Source organism: Protopterus annectens, chromosome 6.part0, assembly GCF_019279795.1.
Source record: "Protopterus annectens isolate FY-2018-M chromosome 6.part0, PAN1.0, whole genome shotgun sequence".
NCBI classification, from domain to species: domain Eukaryota; kingdom Metazoa; phylum Chordata; order Ceratodontiformes; family Protopteridae; genus Protopterus; species Protopterus annectens.
Genome location: NC_056737.1, coordinates 1,318,846,397 through 1,318,873,367, shown reverse-complemented (window position 1 = coordinate 1,318,873,367; position 26,971 = coordinate 1,318,846,397). Strand labels below are relative to the sequence as shown.

General features: G+C 41.0%; 1 protein-coding gene across 1 annotated transcript in view; it reads left to right on the top strand.

Moving 5' to 3' along the window:
• NMI (N-myc and STAT interactor) overlaps positions 1–26,971 on the top strand; it is a 579,174-nt gene that overhangs the window by 295,563 nt on the left and 256,640 nt on the right. Inside the window, exons 5-6 of the mRNA XM_044074881.1 lie at positions 770–886; positions 10,485–10,659. Of these exons, the coding sequence (XP_043930816.1) occupies positions 770–886; positions 10,485–10,659 (292 nt within the window). The remainder of the gene's footprint in view (positions 1–769; positions 887–10,484; positions 10,660–26,971) is intronic.

The window sequence follows — 26,971 nt, the reverse complement described above, 5'->3', positions numbered from 1 at the left end:
CTGTGCCTTCCAAAATTTCTTTGCTTTCTGTAGTCACACTCGTGTGTCTGTCACACTCGTGTGTCCCTGAATTGCCCCCACTGGCGTGTGGCTTCTCAGCATGCGGATTCAGCTGTCACAATAAAACACTGTTTATGACTTCTGGCCCCTGTCTTTACAAAACAAAAACATAGATGAATATTTATATATATATATATATATATATATTATGTGAATGGATCTAATTTTGAATGCATACTGTTTTCCTCTCTTTCTTTCTCTCTGTTTATACTCTCCTTTATGTTGTATAGGATCAGCATATAATAGCCTTATAAAGCAATTAAGAATGTTCTTATTTTTAAATCTTTGTCATTAAAATGGTCTCATATTATTTCTAGTACAAATTTTCTCAGTTCGTTCATTTGAAGTGAGTAACTGGAAACAGTTATGTCATTTTGAGGATCTAATCTTATGGGCTGGGGTAACATGTAATATGTAATTTCTCAATTCTTTGTCAAGTGTTAATGAAAAACCTGATGTATATTTTGGATGCATGGATTTCTTCGAACAAATGACTTGGTAAACCATTTAAGGCCATGGCCTCTAGCATTCTAATTATTTAATAATTAATTTTCATAAAGGAAGCATGTTTTGCAACAGTAATTCATCATGTTTTTCAGGGGTTATTTTGGTAATGTTGAACACCCACATTTATGTTGGACGTATCTGTGTTTATATGTCTAAAAAATGTAGACAAGCATAATGTGGCTTTTTTTTTTTTAATCTACAGAAAAAAATAAACAAGCAGAAGCAATGTAACAGTGATACCAACAAGCGGATTGCAGAGCTCAAGGATACAATTAGGAAGAAAAGGCAAATATGTGAAGAGCAAAAGAGAGAGTTTTTGGTAATTAATTGATACTTCTTTATACCACTCTATTTGTGTGCTAATCTTGTTCTTGTAATCTTTTTGTTTGTAACTTATAACCAGTATGTCACTATTTCTTTCATCCTGTCATAAAAAAGAGATGCAAAGCAAACAAACATAGTGTGAATTAATTAAACATTAAGATGTTCTTTGTATTGATCACTGTTGCAGTAGCCAAAGCTACACGGGTTATATCCTGCATAGAATATAATAGCTGTCCAGCTTCCAAAGCTTCAGTGCACCTTCCATGCACCCAAGCCATTAGTCAGCTTGAGCTAAGCTGACTAGAATAACAGTTGTAGGCACCAAGTCCTCCTCAGCTTTTCTGCCGAGATGAGCACCTATCTGTGGCCTTTCGAGGATCGGTGGTTGGCTAATGCTGTTCCATTGCTGTGCAGATGTTTCTTTCAGGGAATAAACTTCCGCATTACTTTTACAGTTGTTTAACTAATTAAAAAAAGCAACTCTAAAGCTCTGGAAAAGTCTTTCTTGACAGTCTTGCTAATGTTATGCAATTTTAAATGGTTGTGCACTTTTTGTACTGTCTGGTTATAAGCTGATAAAAGTTTTTTAAAACTACATTTTCTGATGAGAAACTATGCATATTTTACTTTTTGGCTCTAGGAAAGCATTTAAAGTGCTTTCTGCTTTGTTTTCTGTTGGGGGGGGGGGGTGATTTTTGCTACTTTCCTGTTTTACTGACTATTGTTGCTAAGCTTCCTTGGGAAGCAAGCATCATATTCAGCTTGTTCATGAATCAAACTACCACTCCCTTAGTTGGAGATTCTTCCGGCCACACAAAAAAGTTAACTAAGCAGCTTTTGCCATTATAGCAGGCTGGTAATTTGCCACACCCAGAGGTGGGTGACTGTGCTGTGGCCACAGCTGGTTCCAGAGATCACTCGGCTTTTTCCTCTGGTCCATGCAACCACTATGGACTGGGGGTTAGCCACTTCCTGTGTAACTGTTGGAGTCCCTTCAGTGGGCAAGATAAAGCCAGTCTTGTCAATCATAGAAGAAGGGGAAGGGATTCGATCCAGTAATTGTAGGATATTAGTTTTATTAGTATTAGTAAAAGACTTAGTGTTATTTCTAGTGTTGAGATTTTTGCTGTGTCTTGGTGTTCTTGCCGCAGTTCCTTTATGTTATAGGTTTTTAAATGTTAAAGTGGTGTGAACTGTTTTGTTGCTGTAGTGTGTGAATTTTTTCTCTAGCTGAATTAATCAACTAATCAGAACTAATCAAGTCAGCACCATGCACCAGTGTCTCGCTTGGGTCTCCAGATCCCAGGAACACTGAGTCAAGTTGTCCAGCTTTGGTGTTAGCCTTCAGTGTCCTAGAGAGGTTTCTGTCCTGTTTTGAGATGGGGGCTTTGCCAGTGTCTTTGGATCCACCCCAGTCTGTGTGGTCTGTGCCTGCAGATCGATGTCAGTCATTTCTGGGACATCCTGTACACTTAGGTCCCCAGGTTCCCCTGCATTCAGCGGCCCATGCTTCTTCTGTATTCCCTCCCACTTCACAAACACTAGCAAAAGTGAGTAAAACAGCCAACAGCAAACACAGCACAGACTTCTTCGTGGACAGAACCACAATTTATTGTAAGCGCTTTCGGTTGGGTTAATACCCGACCTTCATCAGACAAAAGACAAAAATATTGTGACATTAAGCCTCATATTTATATAAAATCCAAATTAAGAAAGGTTTACCCCATTGGCGAACACTAATTAGCTGAAATAATTCAATTAATAAATTATAAAATTAAAAACGCCAATGGTTATAGATCTTACTATATAAAACCACTCAACAACAGTTTTTGTGGAATACATAAACAACAAAAAACAGCCTAACATCTAAAAATGCCCCCTGCTGTCACCAAACAACATATATATACGTATACATTCACCCAAGTTAAACATTAATTCACCCCTACTTCTACCTAATATTCTTGCTTAATCAAGGTGTTATTTTTTAGAAAAATGTAATATGTTATGTTATGTATACCACATGCTTATACATTAAATTTATAATACATAATAGTGTATACTGAATTCATCTGATTATTCATCAAGACAACAAAATGAAAGTATTAAAGATCAACCAAACAATACATAATACATTAAAACATTAAAAACAGTATGCTGTGATGTGAAAATAATCAACTACTAGTGATAGATATAACTAATAAATTCAACCTGTTTCCTACCACTATCTAACACATAAGGTAAAAATCTATTTTTTCCTTATTTTTAATTTTAAAAATGCTTTAAACACTGAAGCAATCAAACAAACCATTAATAAATGCACTTAATTAAACTGTGTTCTATGCATTTTTTATATAAATAGAAAAGTTTAACTTTTTATATGAATACAGTTATTACCTACACAATGCTTTTAGTTTAAGTATACAGTTTATAGAGGCATACTCATTCAACCCTGGTGGAACATAGGCTGATGTTCTAATTTGCCATACAACTTCCTGTTCCTCCAGTTTTAGCTGCCATGGGCCCCACCTCATATCGTTTTGGACTTGCTGTAAAATAACAAAAGTGAATGTATGCGCTGGATATTCTACAACATGTTTTGCGAGTGCATTACTGGTGTCCCTCCTACTTATAGCATACTGATGTTCATAAATTCTTTTCCTAAATTGCCTTTCAGTTTTGCCTATATAGAAGGAGGGGCACCTCTCGCACAATGCAACATATATAACAGCTTTTGTTCCACAATTAAATTTATCCTTAAGGAAGTATTCCTTCCCTCTAATTGTAACTTTATTCATTGGTAGAATATATCTACATTGTGGACACATTCTGCATTTGCTCATACTCCCCACTTTAACATTTTTCCTACCCATCTCAACCACATTTTTGAGATTGGGACCTCTTCTGTAAGTAAATTTGGGTTGAAATCCTATCATCCTACATAGAGCATGGTCTTCTAAGATAATACTCCAATTCTTAGTGATAATATCTCTAATGCTTTTATGATCAATGCTATATGTACATAGAAAATTGAGACTTAGGGACATGTTGTTAGTACTATGTGAATTATTGTCTGAAAGTCCACCGTCCACCCTGATTATAGTTCCACCACCTAAAAGGGGCTTAAAATGCCCTAAATCTCTTTTTGTCCTTACTTCGTTAATAATATCTATTACTAACATTTCAGGATATCCCCTATTCAAGAACATTGATTTTATAATACCACATTCCTGCAGAAAGTCCTGATTATCGGAAATCATCCTTGCAGCCCTTACAAACTGTCCCTTAACCACCTCTCTTTTTTGGTGATAAGGGTGGCTGCTGGTAAAATGCAAGAGACTGTTGGAATGTGTGGGCTTCCTGTAAAGTATAGATTTAAATCTATTATTATCTTTATCCTTGCTAATCGTGACATCAAGGTAATTAATTTGCTCCTTTCCTATGGTGTATGTGAATTCAAGGAAATCCGTCATCGCTGTTATGTTGCTAATAAAAGTAGGTATCAGATCAATGTGTCCCTTCCAAATAATACACATATCATCTTGATACCTAGTGTACCAGGCTACGTGTTCCTGAAACATGTGATTGTTGAACAGCATATTACGCTCCCAAAAGGCCATTACACTATTGGCAAAGCTGCCTCCACATGGAGACCCCATAGCTATTCCTGTTTTTTGGAGAAAAAACTGACCCTTAAATAACAAATAGTTATTAGATAAAATTAACTCTAAAAGGGTCTCGACAAGGTTAATATTTGTGTTGTCTGCCTTTTTATACAGCATAACATTCCTGGTCCATTCAATCCCTAGATGTTGGGGAATGACAGTATATAGATCTTTAACATCTATGACTAGGAAAATATACTCTTCCCTGTACTCAACATGATTAATATTCTCTAAAAAACTCCAGGAATCTTTGCATATCTGTGGCTCATCTTGGATAAATGGTTTCAGTATATTATCCACGTCCTTGGCACAAGCATACGTGATGGAACCTCTCCCATCAACAATTGGCCTAAGTGGTGGATCAACTAAACTCTTATGCAATTTGGGAGAACCAAAAATAGCAGGAATTCTTGGGGCTGACATAGATAAGTATTGAAAAGTATTCCCTCCTACTTCCCCATCTAGGGAGGGGCATGGCAAGAAGAAGTACAAGAGGAAGCACTTGAATCCCCCTGAGGAATGCTTCAACAAGGACACTGACCTTGATGAAGGGGATTGCTCTCCCAAATCCCCCACAATGATGCCTCCTTTGGTGATTTGATGGAATTATTGAGGCAGCATGGGGGCTGGACCACCGAAGCCCCTTCCGCAGATGAATCAGTGGTCCTGTAGGCCTTCTGTGCAGGCCCATCCACATCCTAGGTGGGCCCCCTTCAGATGCTCTTACAGACCTAGTATCTTAGAGGGTTTAGAGAGAATGCAGTGTGGTGGAACTAATCCCCAAGAAATCAGACAAGATTTTGGCACCTCTTAAAGACAGACCTCACTGGAGTAAGTGTCCATCTGTGGATACCATTTTGATTGCAGCAGTCAATAAAAAGGACATTTCTGAGGAGGATTCCTCAGAGTCCTTCTGCCCAGTATGGAGTCTGGGTTCCCAAACTGTTTTGGAAAGTAGATCTGTGCCTCAGTAGTCCATCTGCCCGACAGGCAGTCTAGGGTCTTGGACTGTTTGGAAAATTGCATCTGTGCTTTGGCTACCTTCGCCATAAATGCATTGAATTATACTGCCCACTTGACGAGACTTCACTGAGATCTTGTAGCTGAAGTGTCAAAGGTTGTCAAGACTCAGCAGACAACGGAGGCTCAGAAGATGCTGGAGGCCCAACTCTCTGTTATGCAATCCATATCTAATGTCTCCATGAGGCTGCTGTCTAATGAGGCCTACAGGACATTATGCATCCTTTGTTAATTCACCCTTTTATTGTTCCTCCCTTTTTGGCCCAAAGTTCGAGGAGTCACTTACTAAGAATGAACAGGACAGAAAGACATTGTCTGTCATTGGATTTCATTTCTTGACCCATCAGTAGTCCTTCTGCAGGAACTAGAGGTGCAGGAAGCATCTTATTTTTTTTTCAAAGTGAAACAACCTTTCCAGGCCACTCCTAATAAAGGAGCCCCACCCCCACCTTCAGGATGGGGGGTTAACCATAATGATCATCACCCATGTGGCAGAAGCGATCTGCAGAGCCAGGGCATCTACGCGGCTTCCTTCAGTATACCCTTCCATTGCCCCTGAAGGGTTGCCAATGGATCTCCAAACAGAAGCTTGAGATGCCATCACCTCAGATGCATGGGTTTTGAGCGTCCAGAGGTTATACCATTTCCTTTTCATTCACCCTCAAAAGAGTTACAAAAAACCCTTCTGGACATTCCACGCTGCCATAGAAGGGAAGGGATGCAGGAGTGGAAATTCAAAAACTTCTGGTCATTCGAGTCCTCCAAGAGGTCCCACCAAACTAGTGAAGATCTGGGGGTCTATTCAGATTCTTTTTGGTTTCAAAGAAAAAACAAAACCTCAGGTGCATTCTGGATCTCTAAAAAATTAAAATAATTTGTCAAACAGACCAAATTCCAGATAATCACGGTGTAATCTATTCTACATCTCCTGAGAAAGGATGACGGGATGTACTCAGGATGCCTACCATCACATCAAGATAGAGAAGCACTTCAAAATATTTCTGCACTTTCAGCTGAAGGCCAATCATTATCATTTTCAGGCATTGCCCTTTGGTCTCACCACAGCTCCCTGGGTGTTCACCAGATGCATTGCAGTAGTAATAGCCTGGCTCAGGCTGCAAGGGTTCCAGGTCTTCTCTATCTTGGACAACTGACTCTTGACTGCTTGGAACCAGTTCAAGTGTTTGAATTTATCAGGTGCTATTTGAATATGGAGACTCAGTTAACCAAGCTGCTGTTTTCAAGTATAATTTCACTTTATCTAAAGTCTACTCACATTCTGCAGGTTTCCAGGCCCTTTGTACATTCTGCAGGTTTCCAGGCCCTTTGTTTGATACTTCATCTCTTTGGGCACATGGCAGCTTCTGTTTGTCTCATACCTCTTACAGGGTTCCACATGATGGTTTTACAGTGGAGTCTTGCAGTTCACTGGGCCTATCTTATTCATCCCATGGACTTTCCAGTGCTTCTGAGAGGCATTTATCGCTGTCACATTCAATGGTTGGAGTCCCTGATGGTCATGGCAGGGCAGCCCTTTGTTTTTTCCCATTCCCAGGCCACAGTAACTATGGATGCCTCTTTTTTGGTCTGGAGGAAAGACTGTCCAAGGTACCTGGTTGAGGAATGAAGCCAGTCTTTACATCAGTGTCTTGGAAGTGAGAGTGGTCCTCCTAGCTTTGCAGAGATTTTAGGATCTTCTCCCTAGGTGTGATTACCATACAGACTGACAATATGCCAATGGTGGGATATCTGCATAAGGAAGGAGGAACTTGATCCTGTCCTCTGTGTTGAGAGGCCATGATGGTTTGGCAAAGGGCCATGTCCTCTCAGTGGTTTCTGACAGCACTGCATATCCTTGGGAGATCCAGCATCCTAGTGGACAAATTGAGCAGGAACTTTCTTCTGCCTAGCAAGTGGTCTCTGAATCCCCAAGTAGTATAGTAGATTTTCAGCTGCTGCCTCTCCCACTGGGATCTTTTTGATTCCCCTTTCAGCACAAAGGGCAGCAGTTTGTATGCCCTGATCCCTCCAGAGGGACAGTCACCAAGGAATGCTCTTCTGTATGCTTAGCCACCTGGGTCTCTTCTAATTCTTTCCCCAGATGCCCTTGGTAATCAAGTTTCTTCACAAGGGAGTCTGATTTCATCCATTTTGCTCCATTCTGGCCCCAAGAAGTTTGGTTCCCTTTTCTTTGGCTTCATCTTTTGCATTCACCTTGGGTGCTGGATCTGGTGCTAGATCTAATTTCTCATTATGTGGGATTATCCCTTATAAACCATTACTCCCTCAAGTTTACTACATGGTTTCTCCAGTTTCAGTGATTACCAGTAATGCTTCAGGATTCTGGGTCTCATGGCATCCATGATTCTCATGATACCTATTGAAAGACTCCACTTGAGAAAGATACAATGTTATCTAAAGCCTCTTTGGTCCCAGAGTCAATGTCCATTGTCCTTTCAAAATCCAGCTGTGGGATTTGTGAAAAGAGAAATCCCTTTTTGGGGACATCTGTACAGCATTTGAATATTCTTCCATAAATCATCAATAGCTCATTCTGCAAGGTTGGTAGCCACATCTGTCACTTTCTTCATAAATTCCTCAGTGGATGAAATTGTGCAGATACTACCTGGTCTACCTTACATACCTTTGCTAAACATTATAAACCGAACATGATTTCAAGATCAAGGGTTTCCTTCAGAGCCACTATCCTTAAAGGTCTCCTGTCATGATGTCACCCAAGTACTAAGCAGCTGGGCATTTTCACCCATAAGTTGGATTGAACAGATGGGATGAAAAGGATGTAGTAGCTATGCACTTGCCATAATGCTGGATCTTTTCATCATTATCCATTCAATACAATATCCAAACTAATGTCCTCCTTACTTTTTCTCATTCTAAAGGACATGTCTTTCATTTCAGGGGTTTATAATATGTTTCTCTGCATTATTGGGCAGCAAACTCCATCTGAGGTATCTTGCCCTGTAGGTGCATTATGGGCAGAAAAAGATTAAAGGAGCATTAAGTTGGAGCACTAGTTTTGTAGTCTTGGATCAATCAAGCAGCTTGAGGACCCACAGATCCTATCAGATAAATGAGGATGAAAGGATAAAGTATTATGGTATGTACATAATTACTGTATCTATGTAATTTGTGCAGTTTTCTAACCTTCCATTTTTATTACTTCCAAAAATACATTTCTCATTGTGATGCCTTCTTCCTTTCCTTCTCCTCAATTACTGGGTTCCTGCAAGCTGTCCATTTTATCTGCACCACCACCGTTTCCTGCCCATTTTTTCCTGACAGGTATTTTTCTCCTCTTTAACTCTTCCCACTGTTACCAGTGTCAGTGACGCAACAAATAACACTCTTGCTTTTCATGTAGAAGGCTATGAGTTCTATTCCCACACCAAGTAGATCAATTGCTGACATTGCAGTGCAGCATAAGGAGTGGTGCTGCATTCCTGAGTGTGCTGTTTTTCAAATGAGATGTTAAACTGAGTCCCCATCTGCTTGAGTTGGTGGTAGCTCAGGTGAATGTAAAAGAGCTCATGGCATCTATCAAAAAGAGTAGGGGAAGTTACCAGATATCCTGGATAAATTTTCCCTAGTAGTATAAATATAGCCTCTGGTCTCCCTTGTAACGAGGCTGCTAGCGTAGTGGGACTAATCTGGTCAATGAAGGATAAATAAATATTTGACATTCAATATTAACTGTGTAGCAACAATTGTACTTCTTATATAGATTTCAGTGAAAAAGCAATTTTCTAGTTAATATTCCCTTAAACTGCTGTTACTATCAGAAGTGACAGAACAACCACCTTACTCTGTCATTACCAGAAATTAAGTGCTGTACTTTCTCATTTGTAAGTTGTTAGAAATGATACAACATCCACTGCTCTGGACAATCAATACAACCTCTCGATGCTTTGTCAGTATTTCTAGATATACCAATATAATGGGTTGTTGCTGTTTAGATACTGAAATCTTGTGTGGAAAATTAGGAACAGATGCAAAACATTACATCGTCAAGGCAATGGAAATGTTACTTACTTGTCATACCTTATGGCAACAGCCTTTACTTGTAGGCATATTCATAATAGTAGTGTAATTTAACTCACACTTTGGCAGCAGGTAAAAACTTTTCTTTTATTAATGTAATATTAAAACATACCAACACTTTGGCCATGCCTTCTAGGTATGAAGAAAAAGTCCCAGCAAATTAATTTAAGTAATTAAGCACATCTAAAAGAATGAATGAGAGAAAGAAAATGATTTCAGTCAGGAACCAATTTAATGCCTATAGTAAATAATACCATCTATCACATACTTAATTCATTAGAGTTCTTCAGTTTGCAGGGTGTTACAAGAAAAAAAAATGCACTAACCTTCTTTCTTCAGCAGTATTTTTAGCAGGATTCAAATATAAACCAAAATTAAAGTAATGAAACTTTACTGTCATAACAGTAGTCTAATGGCCTGTTCCTCATCAGAACTTGATGCCTTTTAGTTTAAAAGGTACTTTAGTCAGATGCAGTTCATGCAGGCTTTTTAATTCATTTGGATTGCGATGGAAAGATTGAAGGTAATCAGACAAATGGACTTTTAAGTACCTTTGTAAATTCAGTATATACCGCTGATTACTGTAATGCTTTCGGGTGATATCATACATTAAGTAATATTTGCCAAGCTTACTGTTATGAGTCCAAGGCCATTTGATACAAGGAGGTGAATATAGAACTCAGGATATGTTAAGGGTATGCCTATACATAGCAGACGATATTGTAAATTAGATTCTCAATTTATGATGTGTATTAGTTTACCTGTTCCTAACTTTGCATGCTTATATTTTTTGATAAAGCACTTTTGTGGATACCAAAAGTGAAATAGTAAATGGATTTTTTTCCTTCACAGATAAAAGCAAAACTAAACCAGAAGAATGTGAGATATATACGTAAAGACAGAGATATCAGCTGTGACCACTCGGATGATGCTCTTTGTAGTATCCAGTGCAGTTTTTTTATTACTCCACTGCATGCATTCTCTGTAAAAGGAGGACAAGCATTAATCACATTTGAAGAAGAAAGTGGTATAATTGTTTTTTTCTGTGTTTCATTTTCTGTGTTTTATGTATTGAAATGCCTGCAGACCATTTGTCTTCTTCAGATGTATGTCTTCACTTGAAAGTGTTAAAACATAGTTGCATAGATGTCAATGTATGTTTATTGACATCTTTGCATATATATATATATATATTAAAAATATATATATATATATATATATATATATATATATATATCTATAGATGTGTATGTATATATACATATATACATATATATATATATATATATATATATATATACATATATATATATATATATATATATATATATATATGTATATAACTATATATGTGTGTGTGTATCTCTCTCTCTCTCTCTCTATATATATATATATATATATATATATATATATATATATATATATATATATCTATGGTTCCACTTCAGAATCCTGAAATATCACAGTCCTGAATTTCAGAAAAGTTCATAATCTGTAAGCCCAAAATCCTGAAAATTCAAAATCCTGAATCCCAAAAGACTATAGAGAACACAAACCAGATTACATTCCACCAAATATAAAGCAGGAGGACAAGCCCCCCTGCACCTCCCATGTGGGGGGGCTGTGCCGTCCACACCCACTGCTACTTAAATATATCGACTCCAAGAATGCACTTCACTACACTATCATGAGTTATGTTGTAGTATATAGCAAGTTAAAAGGGAATGTTACTAAGATTACAACAGGCAGTCATGAACACATGTGATGGTATGTCTGCCATTTATTTTCTGTGGAGTGCAATCTTGGAGTTTATATATTTAATTAGCAGAGGGTGTGGGGGTGCAGGGGGGCTTGCCCCCTGCCCATACTTGGTGAAAAGTGCTATCCTTTGTCTTGTATGTGTTTCTCTGTGTCCTTGTACTGGAATATTGTCATTCTTTGTGTCCTGTATATTTTCAGTATTTTGTGATTCAGGATTTTGAATTTTCAGGATTTTGGGTTCAGGATTATGAAGTTCAAGATTGTGATATTTCAGGATTCTGAAGTTAAACTATATATATATATATATATATATATATATATATATATATATATAATGTGTGTGTGTGTGTGTGTATTTCTATATATATATATATATCTATATACATATGTATATGTGTGTGTACGTATTTATGTATATGTATATATTTAGGTAACCATGACCATCTCTGTTAAACTGCCCAGAAAATCCTTGTTCCTTTAGTGGCAGTGACACTGTATGGTATTTTTCAGACAAGGTTTGGAGTTTTGCTTTTCTGTTGAGATTTTCTTACAAGGATTTTCAGGTTGAAAATTAGATCAAGCATGATGAGAAGTTGTGAGCTTACAAAATATGTTTTATCCCTAAATATTGAAGAGGAGACCACTGATAAAGACTGAATACAAGAGGGGTCCCTGGGCTTCCCAGTTGGGGTATCCAGACTGGGTAACATTAGGACACTCTCGGATGGGTCTTTGGCTGGTTGATCCCCTTTCCATCACTCAGAATTTACCATCTCTTTTCTTGGGAATTCGTGTGCCCAGATATGCTTGTGTGTCTGTTATGAAAAATGTCACACATCAATTGTATATGTGCACTTGCCTGGCATTTTTATGCCAGTAGCTCATTTCAGATCTCATTCCTTGCTATTACCTGTGAAAGTTTGTCCATTTATAACCCTTTTTGTTTATTAGCAAAACACTGTTTGTCTTCCGGCTTTTTCCTTGTCTTTGGACTATAACTGGTAGAAGGAGGCTACTCGTGGGCACAGAGAGGGGCTTCCTCGGTTTGACCAGCAAGTTAGTTTTCACATTTAGTGCTTCAAAATTCTTTGTGAGGACTGGCTGGGCATTGTCCTCCCAGAGATAAATCCATGTTTCCCATGGCTGCATGGCTGCATGGACTTCTCATTGGTAATGTTTGTGCTTGAATTGAGAGGATTCAGTCCCATTCCAGACCCTGTTTTTTTTGGGGGGGGGGTTTGAAGTTTGGCAGAGGAGCTCCCCTGGCTATCACCAGTGGGGTACATGACAAGGTATTGATGCTGCCTTCCCCCATATGATTGGACTGTCATCTGGAGTTATTTTGTCAAGAATCAATGGTAGTTCGGGTTGAGGCTTCCTCCCCTAGTGTCTCTGTCTTGCCCCAGCTAGGTTGGTAAGTCTTTGTTGAAGAGGAGTCAGAGGGTGAGCTTATGTCAGGGTCCACTGCTCAGGTATGAGAGACTGGTGGCTTGTTCAACTCTCTTGTGGGAACTAGAGTCGTTGCTGCAAGAGTTATCCCACATCAACCTCTTTAGAGGATCTACTACAAGCCTTTTTTTATTGTATGATGCCTTCTGGGCATTAGTGTCAGTGTACAGGTCCTTGTCAGTTCAATGCTCTGTGCTAATCATGTGCATGTTTGCCACAAATTCCAGGAGCCCTACCATGGCCAAGCCTTTGAAGATAAGCAACAAAGATCCCTCCCCAGGAGTGTTCCCTTTGCTTTATTTTTCAGGTTCTTGACTATTAGAAGGAAGAATTTATTAACTTTATACACTGTTTATTATTTTGAATATCCTGGATTTGCCTGAATTAGTTTTCTATTGAGTAGAATGCTGCTTCTTTTTGCCTAAGACCAGGATATACATCTGATGTAATGCTGTGACACTGGTATGTTATGGGTGAGGGTCTGGGGGTAGATTGTGAGAACCTAATCATTTACCATCCTTAGACTGTGTTAGAAAGTTCTTTCTGGGGCTCATTGTGCTGATCTTGTCTACCCCAGCTAATTGGTTTGCTGCAACTTTGTTGTCCAATTTGATGAGGATTCTGCAGCACACATTCAAAACTGCTCTTTTTGATGCAATGATTCATGTTTACTCATGTCTGTACTTGCCACCCATCATTTTAGGTATACCTTGGATGTGATGCCCCTGCTTGAACCTCTGTGAGACATCAAAACACAACCCTCTGTATGTAGACTTTTTGATGGACAATTGTCAAAAGCAGACCCAGCAAACTTGTGCATATGAGTCCTAAACCAATATATCTGATGTTGTGAATTTTCATTCTATCCTCAACTGTTGGGTTCAGATCCTATCCTCAGATCCAACTCAACTGTTACTAAAGGTCATGGCCACCAAAAAGCTGTCAAGCTCCTCCCTTACGTTTGCCACTTTTTGTGAAAAGGCATGGTCACCCTGAGCTCTTGAGCTTTTATTGAGATAAGTGTTTTTTTCTTTATTGTTCCTCTTCCCATATATATATATATATATATATATATATATATATATATATATATATATATGTATATATATATTTAATATATTGTTCCCTTATCTTTTACACTTATTGTAATTCTGTTTTGCCATTTTTGGTATTTTTTTCTTACAGTCTATAACTTTATTCTCTTGTAAACTCCTCAGTAGTTCTTCATACCTTTGCTGGTATTTCCTTCCCCCTTTTTCTTTTGATAAAAAAAAAAAATCTTTCATTCTTTTCTAGTTTTCTCTTGAAAGTCTTCATGTCTGAGAAAGGGCCTGCTGGCCTCAATAAATCTCAAAACTGTGGGCATAAATTACCACTTTCAGATGCCCATACTTTATGCATTTATTGTTTAGGCCCTTGACACCTTCAAGATGACTGTACTATCTGCAAAAATTTCAATCCTAGGGCTGTAGCTAATAGAAAAAAAAACATAATTTAAAGGGATTGCTTCTATCTTTATTCAGAAAGGCTATCTCTGGGGCTGAGCCCCCAAAACTAAAATTAAGGAGACCTTGACTAAGTCTCTAAGGTCATCTACTTCTTTGATTCCTTTTTCTGCTCAGATCCTCTCTCCTTCGGATCCAACGAAAAAAATCTTCAGATCCAAGCCCTTCAGATCTGAAGATACTGACTAGAACAAGATATTCTCTGACAATGGATCCACTGTCTTCTAGGCTTCCCTCTCCCTTCCTGGAGAGATGTCATTCCAGGTCACTGTCCCTTGCCTCATCTCGTTCTTCCAGGAGTCTAACTGAAGAACATGTAGACATAATGATGAAGAGATTCCTCTCGGCACAGATCCAGATTGGTGTTCTCCCAGCTCCTACCCCCTCGGGTCAGGGAACCCATTCATCTGTTGCACCACCATTATTTGCTCGTTCTGTAATCCCACTGGTTGTTTCAGAGCCCCTGGATCTGAACCTTCCAGATCCATCTGGCTCAGATCTGAAGATACCTTTATCTTCAGAGCCGAAGACTTCTGTGAGCACGCCTGCTCCAACTTCTTCAGATCTGGATGACTGTTGGAGCCGAAGCTGCGTTGTAAGTTCTGAGGTGTTGGAGTTGACTCTGAGGTTTTTGCAGCCATTTCTGCCCCCAGAGATTCAGCATGGGATAGCTCAGCTCTGACTTCTGCGTCTGTGGGGTTGCTCTTAGGGTAGATGGAGGCAGTTGTCCAGAAGCCTGTCTTCTTAAGAACCATTGTCTTCTCTCTTTCCAGAGCAATCTGCCTTCGAGGTAGTGAAGAGGGTGTTTTCTGTTCCAACAGGAGAGATGAATCCAGCCTCTTTGGATCTCCAGTCTAGTTCCCAGACGTCTCTGCACTTAGAGTCACATCATTCTATACCACAGGGATGGCCAGCTGAAGGCATCCAAACCACCGAACAGGGTTTTACAATTTCTTCTGACACTTAACCAGAACGTCCCATAGAGGAAGTCCCTCAGAAGAGGAAGTGCAAGAGGAGGCACTTGGACTCTCCGCAGGAGTCTGTCTTGGAGGATACTGATTTTGATGAAGGAGTAGGAGACCTACGATCACCTCTGGTAGATTTCTCATTTGGAGACATTGTCAATATCCTTAAGCAGAGATATGGTTGGTCCTTCAGAACTCCTTCACTGGAGAGGAACTTGTTGAGCAATGTTCCTCTGTCCATCCCCCTAACAGGGAGTCTAAGGTGATGGATAGGTATGGGAAGTGTGTCTATGCTTCAGTGACCTTTGCCCTCAGGTCACTGAATTATTTGGCACAATTTATGAGACTACAAAGGGATTTGATTAAGGAACTTTCAGAATCCCTTTCAAGACCACTATTACCAATGCTCAATCTTCTGTGGCCTCTCAGTTGGCTACCCTTTAGTCTGTTTCAAATTCCTCTATGAGGGATGTGACGATGTGAGGTATTGCCATCTGTGCCGGGAAGAATGGGTAAGCGCATGTGTAACGTGTGTCAGCATGGTTGGCTGGAGTTTTGTGGGTAGTTTTGTGTCATTTGACTGTCCTGCTGACTTGTGCAGATGCTTGTATTGAAGATGTGTCAACAGTGTTATTATAACTGATTAAATGTATATGTTTAAACAGAGAATTCTGGAAGAGAAGAGTAGAAGTTTTTGAAATTGTTCTATAGCTTTCAAATGCTGCAACAGATCTTAGCAAAGCTCTGTGTATTGTATCAGAGTCAGATGATCAAATGAGATGTCATTATATAACCAGCATTGAGATGATGGAACTCTCACAGCAGTTTGTTTTGTTTTGTTATCACAGTCAGTTAGTTCAGTTCAGTTTAGTTAGATGCTCATCACCTTGCCTTGTAGAAGAAAGCATCTCAGCATCCTGTCTTGCCTTAGTGTATTAATTAAATTAGCTAAATATCATATAGTCTTTAGACAGTCAGGGAATACAGTGAAATTAGTTAAGTATTGTTTTTCTGCATCTGTTTGAATCTGTCCAACTGTGTTATTTTTATGTCTCCTGTGATTGAAACTCTGGTGTTTATTGTGCTTATATATTTAGTATTCTCATGTTTTCTATTTTATTATTTATTATTAAATATTTTTATACATTTCATTATGGCTGGTCTTTTAGAGAGTACTTATAATTGAGAGTACTTGTGCTTATTTTAGTGACGCTTTGGCCACTCCAAAAAGCCTTCTGCTTTGGTTGCACTCTACCGTTTATATTAGTATTAATTTTAGTCAGTATAATTGGATACCTTTGTAACAGCCTTAGAGTAGTTGATCGGTGGCACCATGATTACCTTATAGTCTGGGCAGAACGAGTATAGCTAATAAATCTGTGCCAGCCTTTCCCAGGTGTCCAGAAGTGTGTGTGTGTGTGTGTGTGTGTGTGTGTGTGTGTGTGTGTGTGTGTGTGTGTGTGTGTGTGTGTGAAAATGAAATACGCAGGTGTGAGTGTGTCAGCTACTTGAAATCAGGACATAGTGCTCCAAAGTGACTCTTTTTTGGGATCTGGTTACACAGAGAGTCCAGCCCCAGGTCTGGAGCATTTTCCCTGTGTGATCTTGGGGGAAAGTGTGCTTCATGCAGAGAGCTGCGTCCGAAAAAAATGTGAAAATCCATATCCGTTCTTAATGACCATCTCCCACCAATGTCAGTGGTGAGACCTGAAGCTCCTTGATTACTGCCTGGGTACAGAAGCCTTCACATATTGGTGGCAGTAGTGGGATTTTTCAAAAAACGATACACAAACCAAGAAGATCCAAACCAAGGCAGAAAACAGGAACCATCACTGAATATTGAACCACTTTTATTCCAAGGACATAAAAGGACTTAAAAGGCCAAATACGGCTCAGACCACAAAAAAAATGAAACACAAGTGTAGAAGTTGAGCGCGCTTTCTCTTTGTTAAGTAACAAAGCTTCTTCAGAACAAACTTCCTGCTTCTAATGCCCTCATTTTATATTCATGTCAATGAGCATTAATTAACATTAATTAACCTCTAATTACCCTTTCAATTAATTTTAAAGGTAACACATTGAATGCAAACCTAAAAACTTACAAACAGAGTATGTCCTAACCAACAATACTCTCAAGTGTATAAAATTGTGTGCATGTATGTTATTAAATTATCCCCCTAGATGTCTAAACAATATCATTAAAAACAGATGCTGGAGTGTTTAACCTCCCAAAATTTAAAATACACCTTCTTTATGTATGCAATTGATGTAAAAACAATTCACCTAAGTGTTGCGGTTTCATAAGTAATCAAAATTATACAATGTTAAAAAACAATGCATGTAAAACAAAAAACCATTGAATAATTTTTTCATACAGAAACTTCCTTATAAACAAAATATAAATTACAAACCATAACCTTAGAGAAAAATTATGTTCTTATATCAATGAAAAAAGGTTTTTTCTTTCTTTTTATTTCAGAGGAACCTGCCAAATCCCTGTCTTGAAGTCAACTTTGATTAAAAGAATGTGTCATTTGAGGGAATCTGCTACTTGCTGTTATAACTTAGCTTGTCTTAATCTCAACACACTCTGTATGCTAATGCTGTCATTGAGACCAGGGGGTCTACTGGCATCCAGTTTGAGTTGCCAATATAACTCCCTAAATTCCACTCTGGATTCCCAGTTACCCCCTCTAGGATCGATCACTACCTGTTCGATAACAGCAAATTTGATGCTCATGTTTTTACATATCAGTGAGTGTTTGTAAAAAGCATTGGACTCTTTCCCTTTACTTATTTCGTACATATGCTCATAAATTCTTTTTCTTAGAGTACGGGTGGATTTACCTATGTAAAAACTTTTACAAACCGTACATACATTCTTTTGTGGTCTGAGCCGTATTTGGCCTTTTAAGTCCTTTTAAGTCCTTGGAATAAAAGTGGTTCAAAATTCAGTGACGGTTCCTGTTTTCTGCCTTGGCAGTAGTGGGATACTAATTGAACTTCAGTAGCCTGTGGGCAGTCGTCACTGAAGGTGTGTGTACTCTCAACAGCCACAAGGTAAACATTCAGAGTTTCGTGTTCTCAACAGTGTTATTCATTTTTGTTAATTTGCTTTAGTTTTTGAGAAAGCAGGCAAAGATGTCAGCAGAGGATTATGGTAAGCTGACAATGAACCAGCTTGCCAAGGTGTACAAAGCCAAAGGACTGGTGCATGCTAACCGAACTAAAGAGGAAATTATTTTTCATTTATTTATTTTATTTAACATTTGTTAACTGGGAAAGTCTGACTAGGACAGAGCCTGTTTTCAGCAGACACCCAAGGAGAAACGCTCCAGATGCATCTCTTTGGAATTTTCTTTAGTTCAGTTTTAATCACAGTTGCAGCATGGACCAGTGGCTAGGAGGACAACCAGTCAGATGTTGGGGATGTACAGCCTTCAGAAACATGACAGTTCACCTTTTCCTCAGAGGATTTAAAAATCCATCTCGGGTTAAAGAGACTTGAACTGGACGCCAAACGTTTGGAGGCTGAAGAAAAGGAGAAGCAGCATCAGCATGAACTGGAGACTAAAGAGAGGCTGTGACATTTGGAGGCTGAAGAAAAGAAGAAGCAGCGTCAGCATGAACTGGAGGCCAAACATTTGGAGACCAAAGAAAAGGAGAAGCAGTGTCAACATGAGACTGAACAGAGACTGCTGCATTTCATAGGTTCATAGGTTCATACTAGGCTATCTGCCCTAGGGCATTTATAAGCCTAGCCAGAGTGTGTTTGGCTTTCGCCACCCATTTTAAATTAATTTTGCTATGCCCTTTTTCAAGGTTAGTATACTGTGCCTCTGTCTAACAGTGACACAGAAGTGATACCCGGGGTAAACCTACGATCTCCCATCCACTCATCAAGATTCCTCTTGAAGAGAGTCAGTGAGGGACTCTGCCTAACCTGGACTGGGATTTTATTCCAGAGTGAAGGGAGCCTCTGGGTTATGAATCTGTCTTTCCAGCATGTCCTATTTATTTCAGTGCTGAGGTTCAAGTCTCTCGAGCGTGTAGCTCGATGGGATTTGGATTTTCTGAGGTGCAGCATGTCCCTTAATTCCGGGTTGGACATGGCCTTATACGTCAGGCACAGGACACCTCTGAGCAGGCGGTATGCCACTGAGTAGAGCTGGAGTTTCTTTAACCGGGCAGCATATGGCATCTGTTTGAGCCCTTTGATCCTCTTGGTGAGGTACTTTTGGGGTCTTTCCAGTTGCTGCAGGTGTTTGGTAAGGTACATCCCAAAAGGGGCATTGTACTCGATTATGGGCCTGATGAGGGATGAGAAAAGAGGCACGATGACCTCTCCTAATCTAGATGTGAATCCCTTCATGATTAGGTGGGCTATATAAAATGTTTTTCTAACCACTTTGGCCACGTGGTTGTCAAATGAGAGATTGCTATCAACTTGGGTCCCCAGATTTGGAGATCGAAGAGAGACTGTGGCATTTGGAGGCTGAAGAAAAGGAGAAGCAGCATCAGCATGAGAGAGAAATGCTGACCCTTCATCATGGTCATGGAGGTAATGGGGAAGGGAAAACCACAATTTGCAAAGGGGGATGACTTTGATAGTTCTATTCATATATTTGAGAGAGTATGTAAACAGTATAATGTTAACCAAGAGCTCTGCGTATGGTTCCTGACCCCCATACTCCATGGGAAAGCTGTAACTGCTCATTCTAAATTGTCTGATACTATTATTTAAACTGTGATAGAGTAAAATAATGTTTATTTATCTGTTATAAGTTAACACCCAAAGCTTACATAAAAAAAGTTTCTTGAGTATAGATGCAAGGCAAATGAAAGCATATGTGATTATATTGCTGAGTAAAGCACTTATTTTCATAGGTGGGTGAGTTGGTGTCAGCTCACCACTTTTGAAAGACTGGCAGACTTTTTGGTGAGGGAACAAGCCCTTAGTACTTTGCCTGAGGACATGAGAATCTGGTTGGCAGACTGGGAGTGTAACTCTGCAGATGAGCTGGGGAGAAAAGGGGGTCTCTACTTAGCAAACAGGGCATCACTGCACAAAAAAGGGATACCCAGTGCTTTACATGGATATGAGGGAACCCATAGTGGACAGCCTAAATTACCTCAACAAAGTCTGCTGATAACAGGGGAAGCCAAAGTTCAGGTAAACAACCAGGAGCAGGGGTTAGATGTTTTAAATGTAACCAGAGGGGCCATGTAGCATATAGATGTCCACTGAAGTAAGGTGGTGAACAAAATGTGAGGGAACCAGCAAGTAAGAATAACAGCATGCCATTAGTAAGTTATCTGGAGACACCAGGGGTACCAAACTATCACCAGACTTTGCATTCTATCTTAGTGGATGGAAGACAGGCCACTGCTAAGAAAGACACAGCCTCTGACATAACCATTGTGAAGCCTGCAGTGGTTAAAGAGGAGCAGTACTTGCTTGGGCAGTCCACTCCAGTCAGAGCTTTAGGAGGGATCCCATTCCAAATACCTTTGGCCAGGGTTCCCCTTGACTGTGAGGGTGGAAAAGGAAGGAAGCAGGTAGCTGTGTTTGAGGATATTCCTGCAGATGTCTTGATAGGGAATTATTTTGATAATACAGTGCTTTGTATGCATGCGTTTATATGCGTTTGAGCTTGGAGACAGGCATGTAGGTCTGGTAGCCTGGGGAAGACCCAGACAGACCCCACACCTGAAGCTGCAGCTGGTGATGTGGCTGCTTCAGGGATGGAGCTACTTTGTAGTAGTGAGGGTGAAAGTGAGCTACAGCTGCTGTTAGGTACTGATGTTCGCCTGGACAGGGTGACTGCAAGGATAGAGGTGAGTGGTAGAACCTAGGCTGACAGTGAAGTGCCGCTGTTAGAAGATACTAGGCTTCCTGTGGAAGGGGAGCTGGCAGTGGTTTCAAAGATAGAGTTGAGACAGACTCAGCTTTCAGACCGTACCTTATGAATCTTGCTTTCAAACCCTCCATTGTGAAGCTTGAGGGAGGTGGCTAAGGAGACACCTGATGGTCAAGGAAAGGGGAGTCTGTATGCTGGAAAAAAGGGTTACTGTGTACAGAGTGGACCCCTGAGGGAGGACTAGAGGGTGAGGTAATACAGCAGTTGGTATTGCTCAGAGCCTACCATCTGACAGTACTAGCCATAACCCATGGCATTCTTTTGCAGGTCATATGGGGATAAAGCATACCAAAAGATGTATTATGCAGAGCTTTTATTGGCCTGGGATTGCAAGGGATGTAACAGAGTACTACAGGACCTGTGAGCTGTGCCAAAAGGTAGGCAAGGTAGGGGACAAGGTCAAAGCTCCATTGATGCCTTTGCCTGTGATTGAGGAGCCATTTCAGAGGGTAGCTATAGATATTTTGGGGCCTCTGAGTACCCCAAGTTCCACAGGGAAGAAGTATATCCTGTTGGTAGTAGATTATGCTACCAGATACCCTGATGTGGTGGCTCTGTCCTCCATCGAGGCAGAGAAGGTGGCAAATGCTTTGTTAGAGATTTTCTACAGGATAGGTTTCCCGAGAGAAATACTGACTGACAGAGGTGCCAATTTCATGTCAGACCTGCTGGCTTGTCTGTGGTAGTGTTGTGGGGTATAGCATGTAATGACCACCTGCTATCACACCAAGACTAATGGTCTTGTGGAGAGGTTCAACTCTACACTAAATACCATGCTACTGGGATTTGCAGACCAGTTAAGAGAGATTGGGACAAATATTTGCCCCATCTACTGTTAGCATACAGAGAGGTATGCCAGGAATCCACAGGATGTTCTTCATGTTTCACTGTTGCAGTCATCACACTTGAGTTATCTGCCTGCAGGTAGCCCTCAGTCGACCCGAATACCAGAGAATTAGTATTTCTGCATCGGTTGCTGTCACTTCAGGACTGACGTCAGTTCGTCAGGGGTATAAAAACAGGCAGCCGACGCCATTACATCAGTCTCTCTTGCCGAGGAGCCTGAAGCAGAAGCAGTTCGCATGAGTGCCAGTCGGCCACTACATGTGTTTTTATTTCCGAATCGAATCATCCTGAAGTCTTCTAAAGCTAAGTACCCCATTGGGAATCCTTTTTTCTTGCTCTAACCGATGTCAGAAAAAGTTAACAATTGTCTCGCCCGTGAAAAGCGAATACCACACAGAGATTTCCATTCTAACTGCGTTACCTGTTTAGGCCCAGACCATGACGTATCTCACTGTCGGTTTTGTGCTTTGTTCAATGCCCGAACTGTTCGTCGTCGGGCCCTTATTATCACTAAATACTTTCAAATGGCTTTGGTAAGCCATCCGTCTACTGATCTTCCGCAAAAACGTAAAGATAAAGACAGAGACAGACCGCACAGGTCCAAAACTGCCAATGCTTCCGTTAAGCTAGTCACCAATTCACCGGTACTCAGTGAGGTGCTTTCGCAGCCCCTGATGCCAGCTTTGATGGATTTGAAGGCTGCTACCGAGACCCGTTCGGAGTCCGGTATGCCGCGAGACTCTTCCTTGACTATAGAACCTGTGGATGTCTCTACCTTGGATGGGTCCAAAGCCGCTGTGCAGGCACTGGCTTCCAAGGAAGTTCTTCGCGTTACCGACATTCGACACAAACCGACGACTTCTTTCGCATCTTCAGTTCTGTCTAAAACTACTGAGTTTCTAAGGCCAAGAGTACAAGCTACGCCTAAAAAAATCGACGACCCAAACTCAAGCACCTGCTTCCTTGCCACAATCTCAAATGCTTAAAATGGCAAAAGACCTGATCATGCTGATTAGGGGAAGCCAGCCTTCCCCTGCTAAGAGAAAAAGAGACCTGTCTCCAGCAGCTTTAACTAACCAAGAGTCCAACGACTCTGTGGTTTCTGAATATGAAGACATGCCTTTATCTGCATGTGATGATTCAGATGCGGAGGAATCCATTCCTTCTGCTTCCCCTGCAGAGGATTTTTCTTTTGGTGAAACCTACATACTTTAAGAGAGCATTTCCACTGGGAATGCCAGGATTATCCTCAGTCCAAAAAGAGACTCAGGGAATTTTTAGATTTGCCACAGTATAAACCCTTAGCTATCCCTCCTGTTCTGGATGTTGTGGATGATGTCTTCATGGAATCCAGTCTAACTCCTGATACTTTACCCCCTGCTCCAAGGAAACCAGACAGGTACTACAGAGTCCCTGACTCTCACAAATTTCTTTTCAACAATCCTACTGCTGACCCAGAGGTGATCTCCTAAGGGCCTAAAAGCATAAAAGCAACTACAGCTAAGAATTCCACCCCTTCAGACAGGCATTCCCAAGATTTAGACAGATGGGGTAAAAAAGTATACACCTCTGCAACCCTCACCATTAGGGCATTGAATTGCCACTTCCACATGCTCAAATAGTGGCAACATATTATGGAAAATGATCTTCCTTTCCTGACTGTGCAGAAAATAATGAATTACAGGATCTCATGCATTCTGCAAGCCAAGTCAGCAAGCATATCTTGCAATGTGGGTTTGATGCCCTAGCAGCATCTTGCAGGGCAGCAGTCACAGATTCTGTACTTAGAAGGCATGCTTGGCTTAAGGAACAGACCTTGCCAGACCATGTCAAATCAAAATTACTGGACACTCCTTTGAACAAGGACAATCTGCCACCAAAGCAAAAAAGGTGGAAGAAAAGGCTAAGTCTATGCAGACAGTCAAGGATTTTTTGCAAGTGCAGCCTCCAAGGTTCAGTAGGCATTGCCCCTCGAAACATTGGTCCTTTCCAGCCCGCTCAAGGCCATCTCAAACTAGACACAGGGGAAACAGACCTCCCAGATTACAGTCTCAGGGTATGCAGAGATCTAAGCAATGGAGTACCTCCACTTCTAAAACTGGGAGTGCTAAACCACCCCCTTACAGAAATAATTCACAATGACTTCTCAAGTACACTCCTCACCTCTGCCCAATTGCTCGTGCCCCTAGGAGGAAAACTTGCCCACCATGCAAAAAACTGGACCTCCATCACCAAAGATCAAGGAGTCCTCAACATAGTATCCCAAGGCTACAAATTTTTATTCCACACACTGCCAACCCCAAAAGGGTTCCCAGACCTTCGTCCAAACAAGTGGGCAGAGGCACAAAGCCAAGTTCAATCCCTGCTCTCCATAAGGGCAATTAAACCTGTAATAGGACAAGGGTTTTATTCCAGACTTTTCCTGGTACCCAGAAAAGAGGGCACTTGGCGCTCAATCTTAGATCTTTCCATTCTAAACACCTTCCTGGTGGTACCAAAATTCAAAATTCTCACCCATCAGCAGCTTCTCCCTATGCTGTTCAAAGATCCCTGGTTAGCCACCCTAGACCCAAAGGAAGCCTATCTGCACATCCCTATCAGGCACTCCTGCAGGAAATATCTACGTTTCAGGGAAGGATTTATGCATTATGAGTTCTCTGCACTTCCCCTTGGCTTATCCACTGCTCCCAGAGTCTTCACAAAATACCTGGCTCCAGCTATTGCCTATTGCAGACAGAGAAAGATTCAAATATACCCTTACTTGGACGATTGCCTGATTCAGGCAGACAGTCAGGAAAAGCTGTTGCAGCACCTGACATTTGTAAAGGATCTTCTAACCTCCCTGGGGTACACTATCAGTGACAAGAAATCAAAACTAATCCCCAGTCAAAAGATTGTATTCATGGGAGCAAGCTTGGACACAGCATCCCAGATGGCATTCCTTACTTCAGAAAAACAAGCCTATGTAACAGGCTGCTTCACTCAAGTGGCCACCAGAACCCAGCTATCTGCAAGGAAGATCCTGCAGGCTCTAGGGTTCATGGCCTTTTGCATTCTACTAATTCCATATGCCAGACTGCATATGAGGAAACTTCAGTGGTACTTAAAAAGTCTTTGGTGCCAACATTCTCAGGACCTGGAAACCATCATACCTTGTCTAAGGACAGAGTTTCTTTGGTGGGCAGCAGCATGCAACCACAACAAGGGACTTCCCTTTACACAACCCCACACCACCCAGATCCTAACCACAGATGCATCAGACTATGCCTGGGTGGCACATCTGGATGACAAGTGCATTAAGGGCCACTGGAGCCCAAGCCAAATTCATCTGCACATCAACCAAAAAGAAATGCTAGCTGTTCAGCACTCTCTGAAACCTTTCAGATCGCTACTCTCATCAGGACCCCTGCTAATAAAAATCGACAACACCACAGTGATGTGGTACATCAACAAGGAGGGGGGATCCCACTCTGCATGCTAGCCATGACCCTGTGGAACACAGCATTGGCCATGCATATTCATTTGCAAGGTCAATTCCTGCCAGGCAAACAAAACTCTCTGGCAGACGACTTAAGCAGAAATCTCCTAGACCCACATGAGTGGCAATTAGACCTCAACACCTTCAGCCTTCTAACCCAGAAATGGGGACCCTGAAGGTGGACCTATTTGCCTCCCCCTACAATCACCAGCTCATCAAATTCTGCACCAGGACACCTCACATCAGGACCTGGAAACTGGATGCCCTATCCTTCCAGTGGGTAAACCTCTCAATCTATGCATTTCCCCCTCTGCCTCTTCTTGCAAGAGTATTACTCAAGATAACACAGGAAAGACCAAGGGCAATCCTGATTGCCATAGACTGGCCACGTTAGCACTGGTACCCACTACTGCGCAGTCTGTCACCGGTGCCACCATGGCACTTACCCCAGATCCCAACCCTCTTCACTCAGCAAGAGGGACAGATCTTGCATGTGCAACTGCAAACCCTGAACCTTGCTGGCTTATTCCTTGAATTCTCCTCCCGTGGCCAGCCTAAGCAAGCAGGGGCTGGACATCATTCTTGAAGCCAGAAGACACAGTACAAGGAAATCCTATGCTGATAAGTGGAAAAGGTATTGTTCCTGGATTCACTCTAAAGGAGTGGACACAGTACTGCCCTCCTTACCTCTCATCCTGGATTACCTAGCAGATCTACTCCACACAGGCCTATCCTTCTCTTCCATTAAGATCCATGCCTCTGCCATCTCTGCTCATTACAGCACTGAACCGCTTCTCTTCTCTCACCCTCTCATCAAACAGTTCCTGAGAGGGGCCAACAACTTAAGGTCACCAAGGAGAGCCCCCACCCCTGCTTGGGACCTTAACTTTGTGCTGGAAAAGCTCACACTAACCCCCTTTGAGTCTGCATCATCAGCAGAGTTAAAATTCCTCTTTTGGAAAACAGTCTTGCTTCTGGCCATCACTTCAGTTAGAAGAGTGTCTGAGCTACAAGCACTTATGGCTGTGGAACCCTTCATTATTTTTCATGCTGACAGGGTCTCCCTCAGGACTAACCCTACTTTTATGCCTAAAGTGATGTCCATTGTGGCTCTTAACTAATCTATCCATTTACCAATTTTTTCCCTAATCCTCAAAATAAAGGGGACAGGATCCTGCACTGTTTAGACATGCACAGACAGCTCAGATTCTACCTTGATAGGACTAAGCCCTTTAGGAAATCTGACCAGTTACTAGTCAGCTTTGCACCAGGGGCTGGGGGCAAGGCCATATCAAAACAAACCTTCTCCAATTGGAAAGCACACTGTATCCATTTCTGTTACAAATACCATGGGAAACCACCCCCTCTGGGGGTCAGAATGCATTCCACGAGGGCAACTTCAACCTCTACAGCA